This window comes from Apodemus sylvaticus, chromosome 6 (genome assembly GCF_947179515.1).
Source record: "Apodemus sylvaticus chromosome 6, mApoSyl1.1, whole genome shotgun sequence".
In the NCBI taxonomy this organism is placed as follows: domain Eukaryota; kingdom Metazoa; phylum Chordata; class Mammalia; order Rodentia; family Muridae; genus Apodemus; species Apodemus sylvaticus.
In genome coordinates, this window is record NC_067477.1 from 39,967,482 (window position 1) to 39,990,723 (window position 23,242).

Below are 23,242 nucleotides of genomic sequence, written 5' to 3' on the forward strand. Positions count from 1 at the left end.
GCACTCTGCCATCATGAGGCACACATTTGTCTCTTTCTGTGGTGTTTGTGACCTCTGATGGCCAATGCTAGATCCACTGATTCATGACTGGAAATGGTGACGCTCATGGGTGCCCTCACAGAGGACCCAGGCTGCTATGCTTACTGAATCTGTATCTTTGATGTGACTGACTTTTCCATCTCCTCTAACAATAACCTCAAACTGATGGCTTTCAGTGCATTTTTACTTTAATGCAGCTCCTGTTTTGATTTGCCATTTCTAATATAATCTATCAGCTGGGACCAGGCAACTTAGAACAGTCTAATTATAACAAATAACAACAGAAGCTGGAAAGCATTCTGATCCACCACAGGGTAAACTTTAGTACATATTCCCTAGATCCATGGGAGGAATTTTCTTTGTTCTTTTGGGTACATACATGGTAGGTTCAGGACAAGAGAAACAGATATAAGCAGACTGCAGTCTCCATACCTGCTTGTATGATTACCTTCACTGGAGACACTGGGTGAAGGGTTCCCAGAGTCACCCTTCCAACACAGCCCTGCCCTACTGCCTGTCTTCACGCTATACACCCACCTAACACTCCTGGACTCGCTGTCTGCTGCTGAATCCCATACATATGTGTTTACAGCACACACTATGGTGAATGCTATTTTCTTGATTAAATATCCTTATAACGCACCCTTCTACTGACCCTACCCTTCAAATCATTACAGCAACTTCAGTTTCAGTGGATCTGGCCTCTACTGGCAACAGCCATGTACTTGGTGCATAGATATAAATGTAATCAAAACACTCATATACAAATATTAAATAAAATTTAGAAAGAAAAGATGGGCTTCTTATGCAAGAATTTCAAAGAGTAACAGAAAACCCACCATTTTGGGATCTTATGTATCTGTGTATGCACTGTAAACAGAAGAAAACTGCACAAGGCCGTGAGCCTGCCTGCCCAGCAGTGATGCAGGACGGTGGCTGACAGGCTCAGTAGCTACTGAGCATGCGAAATGTGGGTAGTGTGACAAGGATCATCAAATTAGATTAAAATTTAGTTAATATAAAACTTAAACTGGCAGGGCATGGTGGTGTACGCCTGTAATCCCGGCACTCTGGGAGGCAGAGGCAGGCGGATTTCTGAGTTCGAGGCCAGCCTGGTCTACAGAGTGAGTTCCAGGACAGCCAGGGCTACACAGGGAAACCCTGTCTCAAAAACAAACAAACAAAAAACCCAAAGAAACAAAAAAAAAACACCCCCCCCCCCCAAAAAAAAACCCTTAAAGACTGACACAAGATGCAGACAATGCTTTCGCAGAATATCCTGGGACGATCTGGTATATAACTCCATTTTTCACTTGTGTCACAAAATCATAACAGAGACCAAGTTCACTCAGTGAAAAGTTAGGAAATGAGCCAAGATGTGCTCAAGCGAAAGGCAACCAACGCAGTCCAGAGAAAGGTTCCAGGCGCTGGGCACTGCTGCATGCGTTTCCTCCATCCCACAAATCCCAGCACTCAGGAGGCAGAGACAGGTGGGCTCGCTGGGAGATTAAGTAAGAACAACCTGGTCTACACAGTGAGTCCCGGAGTTCTACCACCACTACCACCACCACCACCACCACCACCACCACCACCACCACCACCACCACCACCAGAGAAGGGTAGGGTCACAATTGATATCAATCAGTATTTTAAATTACATAGTTTATTACATAGAAAGTAATAGATATATTTAGTAAATAAAATGAAACAGTGGATCAAAATAGTGTCAAATTTCCTTTTAGCTACTTACTTATTTGTTTTTGTTTTGTTTTAAATATGGCTAATTAGTGAAATAAAGAGGTGATGAATTTGAAGGGGTGGGGCTGGGTATACAGTAGGGTTTGCAGGGAGGAAGGGGAGAAATGTAATTAAATTATAATTTCAAAATTAAAAATAAAAAACAAAATTAGTACATGGCTTGCACTGTTTCCACTGGTAAGTGCTGATTTAGAAAAAGACTTGAAAAGAAAAGGGTTCCTTTAAAATATACCGTATGGGAGAGGGAGAGAGGTGGCTCAGCAGTTAAGAGTACTCTCTTCCAGAGGTCTGAGGTTCAATTCCCAGCAACCACATGGTAGCTCACGACCATCTGTAATGGGATCCAATGCCCCTCTCCTGGTGTGTCTGAGGATAGCTACAGTGTACTCATATAAATAAAATAAATTAATAAATTAGTTTAAAAAATACATTGTAGGGCTGGAGACATAGCTCAGCGGTTAAGAGCACTGACAGCTCTTCCGAAGGTCCTGAGTTCAAATCCCAGCAACCACATGGTGGCTCACAACCATCTGTAATGAGCTCTGACTCCCTCTTCTGGTGTGTCTGTAGACAGCTACAGTGTACTTACATGTAATAATAAATAACTCTTTAAAAAAATACATTGTATGGTAGTCCACTGGCCATATTTCTCAGTGTTCAAAAGGGTTTCACTGTCTACCTACATGGTAGTATGAAACCCTTTGACAAACCCAGTAGACAGCACATGGGAAATGCTCAAGGTATTTGAAACAATTACAACAAATGTCTAAACACACACACACACACACACACACACACAAAGCCTTTAAGAGTATGCTTAGAAATGGTAAAGGACTTTGTAATAGCAACAACTAAAAAATTAACTTCTATTTATCATGAACATTCATCCCTGCCAAAAGGAATTAAATTATAATTAGCAGCATGAGTAACTAGTTAGTTGGTGACCAGATGGCATGGATGAAGGACAGCACCTAAGGAGGAGGTGCAAATGGAAAGGACAGGTGTCTAACCACAAGCCCAGGGAACGCCAGCACCACCAGTTACATCATCAAGTGAATTTAGCCAACTGTGCACACAGTGCAGAGATAAAGATGACAGTAACAGATTTCCCACGTACTCCAGAATGCAGAGCTGGGGAGGGGAGCTGCACAACCATCACCCACCACCCACTCAGCCACTGCAGCTCGATGCCTACCTGTAACAGACACTCTCAGTGCAGGGGTTGTGAGCCCGGACAATGACAAAAACATGCTGAAAGTGTGATCGGATGTTTTTCGGGCTGAATGGTTGTGCTCCAGGCTCTTGGAAAACTATTGTCACAATGTCATTCCCAATGTGCCGCTTCCTCAGGAGCTACAAGAAAACAAGCAAACACCACCATGAGTATGGACACTTAAGAGACACCCTCCACCATTCCCTATGTTGAAGGCATCTAGTCCACAACGCACAGTTCCTGTCAATATTCCAGCCTCAATGTCAATATAGCATCCTCTCCAGAGGAATGTGGAATTGAATATTTTAAAATTTGCATAAAGGATATAGCATTCTAACAAAGCTGACTAAAGCAGACATGCCCAGAACTTCAGTTTCTATAGCAACAGTTGTGTTCTCTTTTCAGGCAAGAAACTTGCTGTTGGGGAAGAGCTTTAGAGATGACGAATGGCTGAAATAATTACAACTTGATTACGTCAGTTTCCTTTACAGAGCATGTGGACACAGGATGTCCTGGAAGACAGTTTGTGTTGCAAGCTAGGAGCATAGAAACCTGTACTATTCCACAAGTAATACCAATTTAAAGGCAGGTTAGGTCTTAGGTTTGACCACCTTCCTTAATTACAGAGAGCTGTTTCAGACTCCCTTCTGATCCATGCTCTCCTCACACCAGGCCCTGGTTTCCAACTCAGGCACATCAAGCCAGCTCGTTCTTCCTGAGGCTACCCAGATAGTGTGATTATTCTATAAGAAAATTGGGGTGACCTTTGCTTTCCTCATTTTTGTTTTATGGAAGCTCTTAGAAGCAAAACAACTAAAAGTCACAGCAACTAACTGTGCTGCACACAGACCTATACTCAGACAGCTCATTTTTTATTTAAATTCTCTAGGGATATTAAAGCATGTAAATTACATAAAACCAGTAACGTAGTGTTGGCCTCCAGCTAGAAGACAGCAGCAGCCTTTTAGATTACAGTTAGAAGGGTAGAGAAAAATGTCTGGCAAGCATACTTTAAAAAAACTTATTGTTTTATGTCATGGTGAGATGTTCTGCATGTATCTGTGCCTTGTGTGCATGCTTGACACCTGGAGAGGCCAGCAGAGGGTGCTGGAGCCTCTGAAACTGAAGTTATAGATCACTGTAAGGCACCAAGTAGATGCTAGGAACCAAACCTGGGTCCTCCGGAAGAGCAACAAGGTGCCAAGCTAAATTTGCAGCCCTTTTAACCTAATTTGAAAGCATTTCAATATCGCCCAGTGAGGAAGTTTACTTCATTTCTAAGTTTCAGACAGGATGGAGATGAAGCCTGGTGTGAACTGATTGCTATCTAGAATGTAGCCAAGACGATCATACTACTGTGAGATCACGGATAAAAACAAATATCGCCTCTCTAGTCTACACATGTCAACATATTTTTTTCTGCAAAATCATTCTTCAGTATGCCTTGTTATGTGGAATTCATGCTTTAATAAGGATGCAAATCCATTTGTCTTATGCTAAATGTAAACAAAACTGCATTTATTTTAAATACATGTAAAGTATTTTAAAAGATATACTTTAAATATATTTCTATGTATAAAGTTATCTACACAGATGAAAGCAAATTAATTAGCTAAAGAATAAAAAATTCTCAGTATAGTAGAGATTAACTTTTTAATTTAGGACTGTATTGTTTTTGCTTTCATTGATTCCCCAAATTAAACTATGTACACAGTTGCACACTGCAATGGTAACTTACTCTGGCCAGCGCTTCAACAACTCCATCCTGGTATTAAATATAGTAACCTGCCTGACAAATCTCATGTTTTCCTGCAAAGCAACAGATCCTTTTTCTCTTCAATGATTATTCATTAATGTTCCCCTGACTGGTCAGAATGAGTTTACTTTCCCTCTCTTAGAATGGTGACTTCCACTCAGGATCAGAGAGCTTGAATGGAGGTGGGCTTATTGCAGATTTATGTCTACTCACTGTTTCCTATTTTTGATCACTTTGGTAACTAACCTGGAAAAACAAAAGCTTTTTTTCTTAGGCTTGAGAGTGAACCCAAAGCAGCAAGGTGTGAGGTTAGCTGAGTGATGGACTAAGATCACTGAAGGACGGGCAGTGATCTAATTCTCTCTGCAGCCAGCCCTGTTAGTACAACAGACAATGAAACATGCACACCCGATAGGAAGTCAGACGTGAAACCGGGCAAGTTTGCAATGGGTATGGAAGGACAGACTGTGTGTTTATGACTTCTTGGGTTCAATCTGACATTTATTTTAAACTAGTTTCCTAAACTGTGACTGCTGATATTGTCCAAACAGAACTGTCAGCTTCCATCTTCCTCCACATTCTGGTTCCTTCATTCCTCTTGCATTTGGTGACTAGGAGTGTTCCTGATCTCTGCAGGATTCAGTGTAGTTACACTTGACATTATCAATTCTATTCCTTGCCATTTCCCGATAAAGGAAGAACAGGGCTCTGGACCCTACGGACACTCTTCCTGACATTCTTGCTGCTGTGTTCAATTCCCTTGGACTCTAGATGAAGCATCAGTACTCCCTGTTTTAAGCACTGGCTTCTTAAGAATCTTTGCCCACTGTGTAGGCCCTTTGCAACCCTGCAAAGTCATCCAATCACAGTGCCTTTAACTTGTCCTTTTCAGATTGCATGAAAACCTCCATCCCTGGTGTGAAAGGCAAATGATTAATTCACAAAGTGGCCAGCTGGCTGTTAACCTAGAATCTGAGGCTTCCATTTGTTTTCGGCTCACTCGCTACTCACTGCTTCCACAGAGCACAAAGCGCCCTGCTGCTGCGACAGGTGCAATACTCCATTCTGGCTGCAGAGTTTGCACACTCACGCTTCTGGGGGAAGTGCAGTAGTAAGTGGAGCACAGATGACAGCAGCTCTTACCTGTTGCTTGTTGTTAGGTGTGTAGGGCAGCATGGTGGAGACGTGGAACATTATCTCATAGTCTTTGTAGGTTGTGTATAGAGAGTGGGTTCCAGTGGAGTCAGCTACAGTTCAGGAAAAATAACAACAGATGAGACGACTGCAAGGCCTGGAAAAGAACTCACCAAGAGGACACCTTCAAAAACAACTGAGAAAGTAAAGAGCTGAGGTAAGGCTCTCTTAGGTGTTTTGACTCATTTTTAAATACCCAATTCTCTCCTGCACTCCAAAGAAGTCTACAGATGGGTATTTTCTCAGAATGGATGTTTTCCTAGAAAATTTATGAACGAATAAACTAAATTATTCTCAAACAAACAAACTGGGGGGGGGGGGGTTGGGGAGTGGGACATGGCTCATTGGGTAGTATTTGCCCAAAGGGAGAGGTTCTACAGTGGGGCCTGCTGTAATCTAGCACAGCGAGGAGACAGAGACAGGGGATGGTCACAGCAAGCTGAGGAGTAATCAAGGAAGATATCTAATATCAACCTTTGGTCTCCATGCTCACACACATTCATGTGCAGGTATGCCTGCATTCATCCACAGGTGCATGCACCCCACATATATGTGTATATACATATATACGTGTATACATATATAAAAATATAAACAATCTAAACAATTTAAAATGTTATTGCCAGGCATGGTAGTCCACCCCTATAATCCTGTGTTCAAGAGTTTGAGACAGGAACATCTCAAGTTCACAGCAACCCTGGGCTACATGTGGAGTTCCAAGTTAGATAGCAAGGTCTCGTCTTTAAAAAAAATCAAAATATAAATAAAAAATTTGAAATGATAAATAAATGCTGTAAGATTTATAATGATAACAACAAATGACCTCGTAGCTACTTCAGTGCAGACAAAACGTGAACATAAGCAATGTTATTGTCAACAGCTATGACAACAAAGGTCTGCCCACCTACTATTGGCAATAAAACCACAGGCAGCTGGTTGTCTATGCTTATAACCGAGGGAAATGTTAAACTCAATCTAGGTCTGGTAAAAACAACAAAAAATAATTTCCCAGTCACCTTCACGGACACTGAAAACCAATCTCTTAATATCTTCAATTATGAGTGGTAAGATATTAACACTGGAGACCAGAGCCGAAGGAGTGCCCTCAGATGTTAAAGGCACTGAGGCCATGCTGTCCTCTCATTTCCCTAAGGAAAAACAACCTCTACTACCTAAATAAAAATGATTTTCCAGTCAATGTGCCCACAGACACCTATAGTCAGGAAAAAACAAAACAAACAACAAAGTACCAGCCATCCGAAAGGGACTGTCGAGACTCAAAGGTCTGGATTTCCAGACTACCCAGAGAACCAACCGAAGAACATTCATTTGGGGTAGACTAAAACCACCAAGAACACTTTTTTGAGGACCATACTTGACTGCACGTTAGAGAATGGCAATTATTGTGTTTTAATGAATGACATAGCAAGACAAAGTCACTGGTATGCACAAGAGGCAGGCATTAGTGGGGAAGCTTCTTGAAAAGGCACAATCTGCAGGCCATGCCCAGCACTGCTGCAGTGGGTAGGAGGTCTCAAAAGGAGCCTAGTTTCAATAGCGCACTGGGAGACTGATGCAGGAGCTCCCACTGCTCTGAGGTACTAGTAGCTCCAAATACACCATCAAACTTTCAGATTTAGAAACATGATCCTGATCCTGAGCTTTTAGCTGGAGTTTACTGGAGGATCTTCAGTTTGCAGTTCATGAAAAATGCAAAGAAATAAGCTAAATATAGAACGAAGCAAAAATGACTTTTCATAATTGCAAAATACACAGCAACAAGTAAGTACTCAAGAAAACCTCATAAATATTAATGACCACCTCCAGGGAAGACCATTACTATAATAAAGTGTCTTTCTCAACGGTTTAAGGCTGGTTTTAAGTATGAAGAATTTAGGAACTTGCTATAAATATCTGCAGATCAACCTGCTATAAATATCTCGTAAGACTTTGAGGTGAATGTGGTAGCTTTGAAGGGTTTCAAGCTGATTTTAAGCAAAACTGATGAACTAGAAAAAAATACTGCCATCAGCATTTATTAACTGCATTGGACTTATGAGCATGACTGCCAGGAAGAAAAGCTCTCTGGACATCAGTCTGCTTTCCTGCCTTTAGCCCGTTCATTCTCTGTACACCTTACTTCATGTTTTGGATGCTGCCCAACCAGCCTTTTTCTTGGGATCTTTAGAAATCACAATTTTGCTAATATTTTGAACAGTTTGAAAATGGTTTCATAAGTTTAGAGACGAGGCTAAGGCCAAAACAGTGAGAACTTCCTTAACAAGAAAAAAGCAGTTTCCCAATCCTGAGGTTACTATGTACAGGATCCAAGTGTGAATGGTACCAGAGAGAAGAGAAAAGAATGTTCTCATATCTTCTAGGACTGCAATACTTAGTGTTCTTGCTTTGCTTCTAGTGACCTTAAAACCATCAAAGTCTTAAGAGGATGACAATCTAGGAAAAGGAAACAAAGCTGATATTTAAATCTCATTGAAGAGAACACATGGTGAGCAATCTCAGAAAAGCTAATTCTGATCTGTAGCGTAACTGGATGGGCTCAATCTGTTTTTCTTATGGTTTATAAAGACAGGGTTTCTCTGTGTAGCCCTGGCAGTCCTGGAACTCACTCTGCACACCAGGCTGGTCTCAGACTCAGAGATTTGCCTGCCTCTGCCTCCCAAGTGCTGGGATTAAAGGTGTGCGCCACCACCACCTGACTAGTAGTAAACTCAGGTTGTCTTGACAATCACATGACCACCTCTAACTCACAGCATCAGTGAGCTGCACACAGTTATGAATATCACCATACTCAACAATTATGTCATAAGAAGAAAATCCTTTAACGGGCATCTATAATCCCAGAACTTGGCAGGCTGAGAAAGGAGGATTTGAGTTAGAGGATGGTTGGGACTACATGGAGAGATCTTGTCTGAAAACTCAAATAAAACTCTCATTACTCAAAGCCGATAATACTAAGATAGAGAATAACAGAGGGAAGAGAAGAATGTCTGCTGTACAAGACCACTGCAAAGCAGCAAGTTGGCAGCAGCTTTTCTACTGCAAGGTGCTTCAATCTGCAGAAGCAGATCCAAGGTGCAGCCAACACCTCTGATCTTCTTGATTTCTGACTTAACCAGTAGTCGGAAGCTAAGACGATGATGGTAAGTGTGAATCTGAGAGAGAAGTAAGCAAGGGTTCACATGGGTTTTTCTTGAGCACTAAAGGAAAGGCGAGCTGAAGTAGACGCCAGGATACAAGCACTTGATTTTTAGAAACTGTCTAGCTTAAAATCTCTACGGAGGCTGGAGGCATAGGTGAGTGAGAGCCCGACCGCCTGGCATGTGAAGCCCTGGCTTAATCCTGAGTGTCCAATACATAAGGAAGACAGATCTCCACCACGGTGGTTTGAAGGAGAATGGCTCCAATGGATTCATCTTTCAAAATTTGTTCCAGTTGGAGGAACTGTTTGGGAAGGATTATGGTATGTTGGACCAAGCCATAATTCTTACCTCATTTGCAATAGCATAGTAGTTCAATGGCTGCTCAAGATCTCTATGCTAGAGCAGATTTCACCTGCATGTAATCCTCCCTCAGGATCTGGGGATGCTATAGTCATTGTTTAGATGCATACTGGGAATCAGACACACTTTTCTGAGACAGGGCAAGTTTTGAACCCTAGGGAGTAATTCAGCCATCAATACTCACTTCTCTGTTCTTTTGTATGTTCATTGTTACAACGGTCAAATAAAGTTTAGGAAAATGCTAGCTTCTAAGATTCTCAGTAAATTTTTTGGTTGGAATTTAAATTTTAGGTCCAGCAACATGACTCAGCAGCTTAAAATGCTTTACATAAATACCTGACAACCCAAGTTCAATCCTTAGAACCCTCATAAAAAAGCCAGATAGATGCAGAGGCATATGTCTGTTATCCCAGTAATCCCAGGCAAGATGGGAGGTAGAGACAGGAGACTCACCTAGAGTACACATACATAGTAGAACCAACAAGAACAATCTTGCCTTGAGAGGAAAGAAGTGACTCCCCAAAGTCTTCCTCTGACCTCCACACAGGTACTGCCAACTGTGCATATATGTCTACTGTCATATATACTCACCACACACACACACACACACACAAACACACCAAACATACCAGACACACAAACACCAAAGACACACATACACATGGACACTAATATTAAATTTAACACTTTGTTCAGTTAAGGTAGAGCGTGTACTGTCCTTCGTTTGTGTAGTTTACACTCAGTGTCTAGAACTCTGAGTGGCCCTGTGTGTCTGGGCCTCTTCCATCAAAGCTATTCTTAATAAAGGATTGCTTTTCTTTTCCTAAAGACTTATTATTTTTTATTAGGACTGTTTTTCCTAAATACATATAAGTACACATGTATGTACCTTGTGCCCATAAATTCCAAGAAGGCACTGGATCTCCTGAAATTGGAGTTCTAGATAATTGTGAGCAACCTCATGGAAGACTTGGATCTTCAGGAAGAACAGTATGTACTCTTAACCACTAAGCCATCTCTCCAGCCCCCAAGGTTCTACGTTCTTTCTAAAGCCTCAGTGAGTCTAGGTTAAACCATAGATCCCAGCTGCCCTTTGGCTGAAGCTGAGATCCTGGGGTGGCACAGGACACTGCAGTGAATTAGTGTAGGGCTCTGAGGAACACTTCACGCAGGGCTTCAATGTCCCCTGTGTGCTGACTTGACAACCAAGCTTCACTCAAGCAATAACTTCTCAAATAAACATCCGTAAGTACAGCTTTAAATGGGTGTGGTGGGGTCTCCAGCTTTCAAATCAATGTCATGGAGAGAAGTTTATTTTTTTCTTTATTCTAGTGTGTTTGCCAACCAAATCTGGGAACAAACAGGAAGCCCAAAACTTCACTGCTAAACATTTCTTCAGATATCTATTCCTGCAAGCAACATATTTATTTGAAGCTTATTTGTTCTTTGAGTTTGTTTATGTAGTGGATTGCATTGATGGATTTTCATATATTGAACCATCCCTGCATCCCTGGGATGAAGCCTACTTGATCATTTTGATGTGTTCTTAGATTCGGTTGGCAAGAATTTTATTGAGTAATTTTGCATCGATGTTCATAAGGGAAATTGGTCTGAAGTTTTCTTTCTTTGTTGGATCTTTGTGTGGTTTTGGTATCAGCGTAATTGTGGCTTCGCAGAAAGAGTTGGGTAGTATTCCTTCTGTTTCTATTTTGTAGAATAGTTTGAAGAGTATTGGTGTTAGGTCTTCTTTGATGGTTTCTCTGAAACGATCTGGTCCTGTGCTTTTTTTGTTGGAAGACTTTCTATGACCCCTTCTATATCTTTAGGGGTTATGGGAATGTTTAGATGATCTATTTGGTCTTGATTTAATTTTGGTATTTGGTATCTGTCTAGGAAATTGTCCATTTCCTCCAGATTCTCCAGATGTGTTGATGGTCATTTCATTGGATGCTGAAAAAGCATTTGACAAAATTCAGCAGCCTTTCATGCTTAAAGTCTTGGAAAGAACAGGAATTCAAGGCCCATACCTAAACATAGTAAAAGCAATATACAGCAAACTGGTAGTCAACATCAAACTAAATGGAGAGAAACTTGAAGCAATCTCACTAAAATCAGGGACTAGACAAGGCTGCCCCCACCCCTCCTTATCTTTTCAATACTGTACTTGAGGTACTAGCTAGGGCAATTAGACAACATAAGGTCAAAGGGATACAAATTAGAAAGGAAGAAGTCAAACTATCACTATTTGCAGATATGATAGTCTACTTAAGTGACCCAAAAAACTCCACCAGAGAACTTCTACAGCTGATAAACAACTTCAGCAAAGTGGCAGGTTATAAAATCAACTCAAGCAAATCAATAGCCTTCCTATACTCAAAGGATAAGCAGGCTGAGAAAGAAGTTAGGAAAATGACACCCTTCACAATAGCCACAAACAATATAAAGTATCTTGGTGTGACTCTGACCAAACAAATGCAAGATCTTTATGACAAGAACTTCAAGTCTCTGAAGAAGGAAATCGAAGAAGACCTCAGAAAATGGAAAATTCTGCCATGCTCGTGGATTGGCAGGATTAATATAGTTAAAATGGCCATCTTGCCAAAAGCAATATACAGAATCAATGCAATCCCCATCAAAATCCCAACTCAGTTCTTCGTAGAGTTAGAAAAAGCAATTCTCAAATTCATCTGGAATAACAAAAAACCCAGGATAGCTAAAACTATTCTCAACAACAAAAGAAAGTCTGGGGGAATCAGTATCCCCTGACTTCAAACAATACTACCGAGCAATAGTGTTAAAAACTGCATGGTATTGGTACAGTGACAGGCAGGCGGATCAATGGAATAGGATTGAAGATCCAGAAATGAACCCACACACCTATGGCCACTTGATCTTTGACAAAGGAACTGAAAACATCTAGTGGAAAAAGGGTAGCCTTTTCAACAAATGGTGCTGGTTCAACTAGAGGTCAGCATGCAGAAGAATGTGAATTGATCCATCCTTATCTCCTTGTACTAAGCTCAACTCCAAATGGATCAAGGACCTCCAGACACACTGAAGCTAATAAAAAAGAAACTGGGGAAAACCCTTGAGGACATTGGTACAGGGGGAAAGTTCCTGAACAGAACACCAATAGCGTATGCTCTAAGATCAAGAATAGACAAATGGGACTTCATAAAATTACAAAGTTTCTGTAAGGTAAAGGACACCATCAAAAGGACAAATCGGCAACCAACAAATTGGAAAAAGATCTTCACCAAGATCAAGAATAGACAAATGGGTCTTCATAAAATTACAAAGTTTCTGTAAGTAAAAGGACACCATCAAAAGGACAAATCATCAACCAACAAATTGGGAAAAGATCTTCACCAACCCTACATCCGATAGAGGGCTAATATCCAATATATACAAAGAACTCAAGAAGTTAGACCCCAGAGAACCAAATAACCCTATTAAAAATGGGGTACAAGCTAAACAAAGAATTTTCACCTGAAGAACTTCGGATGGGTGAGAAGCATCTTAAAAAATGCTCAACATCATTAGTCATTAGGGAAATGCAAATCAAAACATCCCTGAGATTTCACCTCACACCAGTCAGAATAGCTAAGATTAAAAACTCAGGAGACTGGAGGTGCTGGTGAGGATGTGAAGAAAGAGGAACACTCCCCCACTGCTGGTGGGGTTGCAAATTGGTACATCCACCCTGGAAATCAGTCTGGTAGTTCCTCAGAAAACTGGGCACATCACTTCCGGAGGACCCTGATATACCACTCCTGGGCATATACCCAGAGGATTCCCCAGCATGTAATAAGGATACATGCTCCACTATGTTCATAGCAGCCCTATTTATAATAGCCAGAAGCTGGAAAGAACCTAGGTGTCCCTCAACGGAGGAATGGATACAAAAAATGTGGTATATATACACAATGGAGTACTATTCAGCCATTAGAGACAATGAATTCATGAAAATTTTAGACAAATGGATGGAGCTGGAGAACATCATACTAAGTGAGGTAACCCAGTCTTAAAAGATCAATCATGGTATGCACACACTGATAAGTGGATATTAGCCTAGAAACATGGAATACCCAAGACATAATCCACATATCAAATGATGTCCAAGAAGAAGGAAGGAGTGGCCCCTGGTTCTGGAAATGCTCAGTGCAGCAGCATAGGGCAATACCAGAACAGGGAAGTGGGAAGGGGTGGGTGGGGGAACAAGGGGAGGGAAGAGGGCTTATGGGACTTTCGGGGAGTGAGGAGCCAGAATAGGGGAAATCATTTGAAATGTAAATAAAAAATATATCAAATAAAAAAAATAACAAAAAAACCTAAACCAAAGAAGAAGAAGAAGAAGAAGAAGAAGAAGAAGAAGAAGAAGAAGAAGAAGAAGAAGAAGCAGCAGCAGCAGCAGCAGTAGCAGCAGCAGCAGCAGCAGCAGCAGCAGCTGCTTATTTGTTTGCTCCAAGTCTTTAATGCTGAGATGAGAAAAGGGACTTTGTAGAGATGAGTAGGAAAGAGAAGAAACGGCTCCACTGTTTCACCAGGCTTAGCTTTCCTGACTCTGTTAGTCACAGCATAATAAAAACCTCAAAACAGATAGGATGATGAGCAGAATTGTCTCACCAGACAATTTGGGTGTGAAAAGGTACAGTGCACCAGAAAGGAAGGTACAGAGACCTCTGGAGGTCAGCCGTGGATTCACACTCATGCACTCTCGGCACACTGTTTTAACGAGCCATACCACCAAATCTGTCACAGTTCTATAATGCTTAGTAGCTATCTAGCCATAGGCACCTGAATGTATCTAAAGCCAATTTAGCTAGCAATTTGTAGGGTTTAACTAAGATGGCATGCATGTATAGACTGACTGACTGACTGAATGAATGAATGAATGAATGAATGAATATAAAAATGAATCTAGAACTTGAATGAATGAATGAATAAACAAATAAATAAACAAACAAATAAATAAATGAATCTAGAACTTCTGTCCCAGCCGTGATTCTCACTATCAATTAGAAAATTTGGTAAGACATCTGAACCAACTGATTTCAAACATCCAACAAAAAGGACAGCATTAGACAGTCTGTGGTCCATGCTGGGATGGGGGATGGGGGAAGTGAGGGGTGGCAACAAGGAATTAAGGTGAGCCCTATAATGCCCCAGATCACTACCCAGGTGGAATTTTGGGACAGTGGCACAGGATAGGCTAAGCCCAGTCTGAAGAGGGAAGCCACGATACAATGGAGTTCAGGAAGTCTGAAGCAACTAATATTTGAGGAATATTAGTACTGAGCTTAGTACCCAAGAGAGGCAAAGTTCAGAGCCAGAAAGGCTCAACATCTGAACAAAGTACCCATAAGTACTGGACAAAAATAATCTATATATGCACAGGGTTCCTTCCTAAAAGGCAAATGAAGAAAATTAATTAGAGCAGGAGCCACCAAACTGTTCAGAGTTCAGAGTCCAAAGACATGTGAATCCATCCCACACAGGCACACTGGAGACACCTAATTCAACAGGATGCTAATCAGGTCATGACACTTCATGCCTCAGGAATACTACATGCTACTACTGTAGGCACCTGTAGCCAGGGTTAATCAAGCCTCAGGAAAGCCAAGTGGTTGGTTTAGGGTGTTCACTGAATCTACACAGTGATGTCATTCAGAAAATGCAGCACTTCTTTTTTTTTTTTTTTTAAATCTTAAAGATTTGTTAATTTATTTATTTATTTATTTATTCAATGTGAGAAGCTTGCTGTCTTTTTTTCCTTTTTTTTCTTTCTTTTTTTTATTCGATATATTTTTTATTTACATTTCAAATGATTTCCCCTTTTCTAGCCCCCCACTCCCCGAAAGTCCCATAAGCCCCCTTCTCTCCCCCTGTCCTCCCACCCACCCCTTCCCACTTCCCCGGTCTGGTTTTGCCGAATTCTGCTTCACTGAGTCTTTCCAGAACAAGGGGCCACTCTTCCTTTCTTCTTGTACCTCATTTGATGTGTAGATTATGTTTTGGGTATTCCAGTTTTCTAGGTTAATATCCACTTATTAGTGAGTGCATACCATGATTCACCTTTTGAGTCTGGGTTACCTCACTTAGTATGATGTTCTCTAGCTCCATCCATTTGCCTAAGAATTTCATGAATTCATTGTTTCTAATGGCTGAATAGTACTCCATTGTGTAGATATACCACATTTTTTGCATCCACTCTTCTGTTGAGGGATACCTGGGTTCTTTCCAGCATCTGGCAATTATAAATAGGGCTGCTATGAACATAGTAGAGCATGTATCCTTATTACATGGTGGGGAATCCTCTGGGTATATGCCCAGGAGTGGTATAGCAGGATCTTCTGGAAGTGAGGTGCCCAGTTTTCGGAGGAACCGCCAGACTGATTTCCAGAGTGGTTGTACCAATTTGCAACCCCACCAGCAGTGGAGGAGTGTTCCTCTTTCTCCACACCCTCTCCAACACCTGCTGTCTCCTGAATTTTTAATCTTAGCCATTCTGACTGGTGTAAGGTGAAATCTCAGGGTTGTTTTGATTTGCATTTCCCTAATGACTAATGAAGTTGAGCAAGCAGCCAGGTGGCGCAGTGAGGCCTAACTCAATCCCGGAAATCCAATACCAGGAAGAAATCCAGGAAGACACAGAGATCCTAAAAACCATTCAAGGATTTAAACAACAAGATAAACCCAATGAAGCTAGAGAATGAAAGATTTACCAGGCACAACTTCTGGTTGAAATTACCATATTTTATTGGAAGTGTCACTGGAGCAAATTAGTGTGAATTAAGATGCTCTACAGAATGAAAGGAAAAGAGAAAGGAAGTTGAAGATGCGCCAATAGAAATTATCAAAACAGAAGCATAAAGGTGTGGAAAAGCTAAACAAAAAAGCCAGAGCCTCATCTGCCTTTGGAACACTAGCGACACGTATACCCTGTGTGCAGGTGGAGACCCAGTGGCTCGACACACACAGCCCACTAGGTAAACCTGACAAGTCTTCCATAGGCCTGCGCAAGCTCTACTGAGGAACAAGTCTTCATGTGCCTTTGGGACAGGCACTCACAAAACCAGTTTGGCCTCACACTTACTATTTAGCCAAGGACAATGTTGAATTTCTGACCCTCCTACCTCTACCTCCTGAGTTCAATCCTTCCCATCTCCCTGGTTTCTCGTCCTACAATGCTATCTCCTCACGGCAGCACCATGGTTTCATACCTCCAGAACTGAGCCAACCTGTTTTCTTTCCAAACTACCTAGTCTTGGGTATTTTGTCACACCAAGGAAAAATAGATGAAGGCCTATTCTGTAAAAGCAGAGCAGTAACTCTTTCTGGAGCCTCCTTGGTGAGAAGGGACCCTTCTGTAGAAGACATTACATACTTCTAAACTGTGCAGTCAGGGGCAGCTTGCCAAGCTAGGCCCACCTTCCTCTAGCTGTCAGTTTGATAATTTGGGGCCAAATGCATACAAAGTGCTTATCTTAGTGATCTGACTGCTTTATTAGCCACTGGACTGCATTCCTGTCACCTTAGGGATACCTCAATCACATCACCCTACATCATCAACAGGTTGGCTCAGGAACAGGTGGATCGATAAACAGCATGCAATCTTCAGGGCTCCAGCTGACCCTCAGTTTTAGAAGCGGGGCACTTATTTCAGTGGTTCTCTGTGGTGATGATCTGCAGAGCCCCACAACTTGTGACAGGCACAGACCCTGTGAGGTGGACATCAGAAGAAGGGACACAAAGAGCTGAAGGGCAATTTAAGATCTGACACAGCTGCCAGCAGGGCCAGGCATTAACATAATATTTAAGCAGCTAGGCTATTTATGGCTTTTCATAGTTGCTCTTGCACGGTGTCTCTAAGCTGCCAACAGAAAAACTATGGCAACAGGAAATTCCTCCCTGCAGTGGAGTTATGAATGCTTTTCTGTTTTCATGAGTCAATGCCTTATTTAATTTCCTGAACAGAAAACCAGAGAGATTACTATAGCCTGCAACACATACATGCTAATCCAAAGACCCTCTCAAAGAAAAACAGGTCACAGTTGTCTAAAGATAGTTTTTTAGATAAAATTGAAATCATCTCCACACAGAGGAACACCAGAAGTCGACATGCTGCCTCCCAAACCAACCGCCCTCCCGAAGGGTTCTGGAGGATGGATAGAAACCCACAGGATTCTGCACTGTAGCTAAACAGATCGACTCATCGCTGAGCCTTTAATCAACATACTGAACCAAACCAACCAGCTTATTTTTGTCGAGATTCTGGTAACAAAGGAGCAGAAGGGACAGTACTTGGGGAGGGAGAGGCCCAGCAAGGGGCGGGAGGAAGAGACAGGAATGGTAAATACAAAGTACAATGACACACAGCAGGAAAAAGATGCCATAACATCTAAACAAGTTGTAAGATAAAGAGAAGCTAGAGAGGAGTCATGGGTAAAGTCCCGAGTTTGAATCCTCAGAACCCATAATAATACAGCTGAGTGTGGTAGCGTAAGCTTGGCAACTGAGTACTGAGCAAGTGGAGACAGGCCAATCCCTGGGGCTCACTGCCCACCAGCCTGGTTTCTGTGGTGAACGTCAGGTCAATAAGAGCCTGTCTCAAAACACAGAAAGGATGACTCCTGAGGAACAGCATCCATGTTCTCTTGTGGCATCACATGCACACAGGCATGTGCATGCACATGAGTCCTTAATAGAACTGTAGGCAATAGAAACAAAGAATAAGATGGGAATAGCAAGCTAGCACAGACGGTAGTGACGCTTGCCACAAAGCTGTGTGACCTGAGTTTGAATCCACGTAAAGGTAGAAGGAAAAAGCTGGGTGTAGTGATACACACCTTTAATCCCAGCACTGAAGAGACAGAAAGATCTCTATGAGTTTCAGGTCAGTCTGGTCTATGGTGAGTTCCAGGTCTGCCAAAGGTACATAATGAGACGGTGACTCAAAAACAAAACAAAACAAAACAAAAGATAAAACAAAACAAAACAAAAAAACAAAAAGAGAACAGACTCCATAAAGTTTGTGTTTGACCCCCACAGGCACTCGGGAACGGAAGTGGTGCACACACATACAGTCACATGTACATACATACCATATACAAACACACATATAATGAGAAAGTAAATAAGAAAGTTATGTAAAGGTAGGTTATGTAGAATACAAGGATTATACAATAAACCAATAAAAGTAAAGTGTATAAGTCTTACAACCAGACTAAGTTTCTGGTCTTTTAAATCCTCCTAACACTGAGCCATGTGTGGTGGAATCTCTGCAGTTCCACTTGGTACACCAAGCCCTGACCCACCCACAGGTCTGATGACAGCGATGCCATGTGGGCTATGGTCTTTGATGGTTTCAGTGCTACCTCCTCCCAGTCTGATTTTCTGCAGCAAGGGGCAGTGCTGTTGTACAGATGATTTAGCAAATGCACATCAGCATGCAGGAGAAATCAAGCACAGCAGAAAGGTGTAAGTACGTCTTACTTTTGGTGTCAAGCTGCGCACGATACTTCTCAAATCCTTTTAGCCGGACTCGTTCTCCCAGCAGCTGTAGGAACTCCTCGAAGGCTGGGCCCGCAGACTCATTATTGTACATCTCCTCCTCGGTGCTCTGGCCTGCTTTGCAGTACATGATGCCCACTTTCTGCTGATAGTTCAGCTGCAGAGGAGACAGGAGATACAGTGAGGTGAACAGTGAGGGGTCTGCTCTGCCTCCTGTGCTAACAAGTCCCACAGGACACACACCCAGCAATAGCTAGCTAGCTTCCTTCTCAGGGAAGCCTTTTAATTCTTCTGCCTCAGATCCAAAAAAAAACGACAATGGTAGAACCACCTCTAATCCCCCCCCCCCCCCCAGCTAAAAGGACAGAGGAGTAAACTGGAATTGCTGTGTGCCACATCATACAGCATTAGGGCAGATGGTAGGGATTCAGGAAATTTCTTTTCATGATTTATAAAGTATGAGAGGCTGTGGAACAGCCTGAACAAAACTGCCAATCAATCCTCAATAATCTCCCCTTTACAAATCTAAGGCCTTCAAATAAAAGCAGACATCTATTTATCAAAATAAATACTTTAAAATAAATTGTTTTGAACTAAAAAGCCCATTAATAATCCTGGTATTGAAGAATTTGAGCAGGTTTGCACCACCACCATTTGAACAGTGTGCTAAACTATGACTCTAGCACAGAGCTTAGGTAGCACGCAGCTAGAAAAACTTCTCTTCTAAACGTCTTAATGGCAGAACAGCTTGGGGCAAATAGACCTTTTACACTGCACTTAAAGTATTCCAGATGTGAATGACACAGCAGTGTTCACACTGCCCTTTAAGTGAAGCATTCCAGATGTGAATGACACAGCAGTGTTCAAACTGCCCTTTAAGTGAAGCATCCCAGTTGTGAATGACACAGCAGTGATGAAGACACTCACCCATCACTGAGAAGCTTGTCATCTGACAAACAACTTTCCAAAGGATACTGAACCCCCAATAAGAAATAAGTTTGCAACTTAAAAATGTAGACACTGAGAACTTGTATAAACAGTGCTGAGCTCTTAACCCTCTCCCTTAATGATTCAGTAGCCATTGAGCTGAACATTTCATTCATCTAGGACGAAAACGGGAGCTGAGGGGTGGGGGCTGAGGCTGTCTTGGGGCTGTTTGCTTAGACTTCACTGGAATCCAACATGGCATAAAAGCTGGCCCCACATTCCAGAGCTCAAACAGCCTTCTACTTCTGCCTCTGGAGCAGCTATGACACAGGTGCAGCCACTATGCCTGGGAAGGGGAAGTTTTAGTAACCAGTATCTACTGAATACCTGCTACCTGCTACATACCACATAATAGCTAACACACTTACTCTGATCCTCAGAACAGACTACCAGCTTGACCTTACTCATCTAGCAGATAAGTGAATGGAAGAAAAGCAATTTGTGCAGTGGGCAGTCTTATTTTAGCTTTAAAGAGTCTCTCTGTGTAGCTCTTACTGGCCTGGACCATCCTACATTGACCAAGCTGGTCTTGATCTTGGAAGAGATCAACCTTCTACCTCCCTAGTGCTTGTGTTAAAGGGGTGTACCAGTAATCCTGCTTGATAATCTTGGTTTTTTGTCTTTTTGTTTTCCCCTGTGTCTGTCACTTAACACATGGGTCCGAAGCCATTTATTTGCAATTCTCAAGTTAAAAATAAAAGAAATCAATTTAAGCAAACACACTTGGAATCAAAAACTGATAAAGGGTTGACATCGTAACTTTTAATTTATTCTTCTTGGTATGAATATTCATATTTCCCCTGCATGAATATTCATGTATTGACTGTGAAGTGTTATCCCATATCACACTGGGAATTTAACAATTTGCGCATGGATTTTATTATCCTTCTACAATTTGAAAATTGCTGACTTCTGAAGACAAATTCAGGCCCCTGCCATTTGAGGCCGATGAGCCTCTATGTGTGTTCTGCCTTTATCAACATTCTACATGACGTGGTTCAGAACAGTGGTCACACAGAAAAGCATCGTAAGAAAGAAATCCTTTGCTTGCTTGCTTGCTTTTCGTCCCTTTACCAACGAGAGCTCTACATGACCAGACATGAGGTCAACTGCACAGGACTCACTCTGCTTACCTGTCCCTACACACATTGGGCAAAGGAAAGCCCCAAGTCTCAACCTTGAAAATAGCTAAACAAACTAATACGGCCTGGGTAAAAAACAGCCTGTAAGATGGAAGTATCCTTACTTCACTTGAATGGGAACAAGCATACATTGGTGTACTTAGTCTTGCCTTTTGTTTTTGTTTTGTTTATCACACTTACGAGGGGAAAAAAGCAAGCAAAATATCAAAGTATAATCACTGACATTTCAGCCCTGTCTCAGCTGGCTGCTATTGCCAGCAGGAGAACCACTGCAAGGAGAGGTTTTGTCCTAGCTTTAGAACTGAGCTAAGAGTACTATTAGGTCTTTGAGAGTAAGTAGGGAATTGCAGGCTCTCTGCCCATTACAAATGCAGTCTTAACATAGCCAGCTCCTGGTACCAGGTACCCGGGTTGAGTGGCAGCACCTCCTCACCCTACAGGCAGAACCATCAAAGAGACAGTGATCTGGAGACAGGAGGGAGCTCTGAGCTCTGTGCTCTCCTGAACCTCCCAGATCAGTCTGCACAGGCCACAAATAAAGTCTCCCTGCACAGTGGGGAGCATTTTTCCCTTTTGGTTTGTAGGTTATTTGAAAACCCTCTTAGAGGCCTAAGGTTTCACTGCAAAATTCAACAGGATTCATTTAGCATGTTAAAAGAGTCTACTGTGGAATGAGATAAGTAAGGAAACCTGAAAGCACCAGACAGGCAGGCTCCAGGAAAGGACACAATGTGCCCTTCTCTCACTGATAGCATGCCATGGTCACTTCCAAAGACAACCAGCTGGTTTCTAGTTTCACTGGTTTGAAAGGAACAGTGTTTTATAAGAGGATTAGGAAATCTGCTAGATTGTCACATCTTCTTCTGTTTAAAACTGCCAGATGCCACCTGCTCTATTCTCTGAAACTGACAAAATGACTATAAACTTAGTTTCTGCTCCAATGAAATTAAGTGTAGGCGGCATTCTCTGAACTCAAGACTCCTCAAATCCTTAGCTAGTGACTATTATTTCCTGCTGCTAGTCAACAAAAACGTGCCCAGAGAAGGGGCAAGGTACCAGTGACACCTGCGTCATCAGCAGCAGCAATGGCGTGAGCACCATGGATTGCAGGCATGTTCTGTGGAATGCCCGTGTAGGCTTTGAATATGAATATATAGTATTTAAATATAAAGTTTAAAACAGTAACAATGAACTGAGTACCACCCTGGAAACAGGCGGGGTCTATGCAGTGTAAATTTTGTTGTAAGTATATCTGGGCTTTTTAGTATGGGGCCGTGATCCAAGCATCTGGTTATTCAGCTAATGTTTATTTTCTGGTTTGTTTGTATTTTGAGACAGGGCTCCTATGTAGTACTAACCTGGAATTCACTCTATAGATGAGACTGGCCTCAAACTCATAGAAATCCACGCATGCATCACCCAGCCTCAAATAGGCACATATATCTATAAAAATTAACTACAGTCAGTCTAATAGAACAAAAGCTGTATATCAGCGAAGTGAAGCCATTTTCAACTACCAGCAGAAGTGTTGGTAAGTCCACTAATTGGAAGCAGCAATACCAAAAATCCCTCCTTTTCAAAAAGTAGGCAATTCCATACAGAATCAAGATACAGATACAACTTGAACATTCTTAAATATTTAAATACTAATGCTCAATCAGTAGTCTACTGAAATATTCCAAAATCCACAAAGACCTCTATGATCTGAAGGGTTTTATTTTCTGGGCACTTGGTGAAGCAGTACTTGGTGACTCAGGATCTCCTGCATTCCTGGGACGAGGGTGTGTCCAGTCAGAGCTCAGGACCAGCCTTCACATCTCAGTAATATGGCTCCCGGACACATCTCAGCAAGTCTTGCATTTCAACCATCTTCCCAGAGAGGGCCATAAGAACACTGGGTGACCAGCCCCACAAGGACAACCCAGTTTTTATAAACTTTTGAATTAAATGTTTAATCTAGACATTTATGAGGTGTGACATGTTAAGAGTTCTTCACTGTGCCACAGTTCTCAAAGCAGGGGACATAAGTTCTCCAAGGTCTCTAGACTCTTGCTTTCCTGTCATCTTGCTGAGGGCCAGTGTCGACATCACACCATCACACCGTGGCACCAGACTCCAC

At 41.9% G+C, this 23,242-nt stretch overlaps 1 protein-coding gene across 8 annotated transcripts in view; it reads right to left on the minus strand.

Annotated features, from left to right (window-relative positions):
* Positions 1 to 23,242, minus strand: part of Sipa1l1 (signal induced proliferation associated 1 like 1) — a 258,641-nt gene that overhangs the window by 58,322 nt on the left and 177,077 nt on the right. For all 8 annotated transcript variants that reach the window (XM_052185511.1, XM_052185514.1, XM_052185506.1 and 5 more), the window contains 3 exons: positions 18,977 to 19,151; positions 5,910 to 6,013; positions 2,993 to 3,150 (listed from right to left, as the gene is read on the minus strand). In XM_052185511.1, the coding sequence (XP_052041471.1) occupies positions 2,993 to 3,150; positions 5,910 to 6,013; positions 18,977 to 19,151 (437 nt within the window). The remainder of the gene's footprint in view (positions 1 to 2,992; positions 3,151 to 5,909; positions 6,014 to 18,976; positions 19,152 to 23,242) is intronic.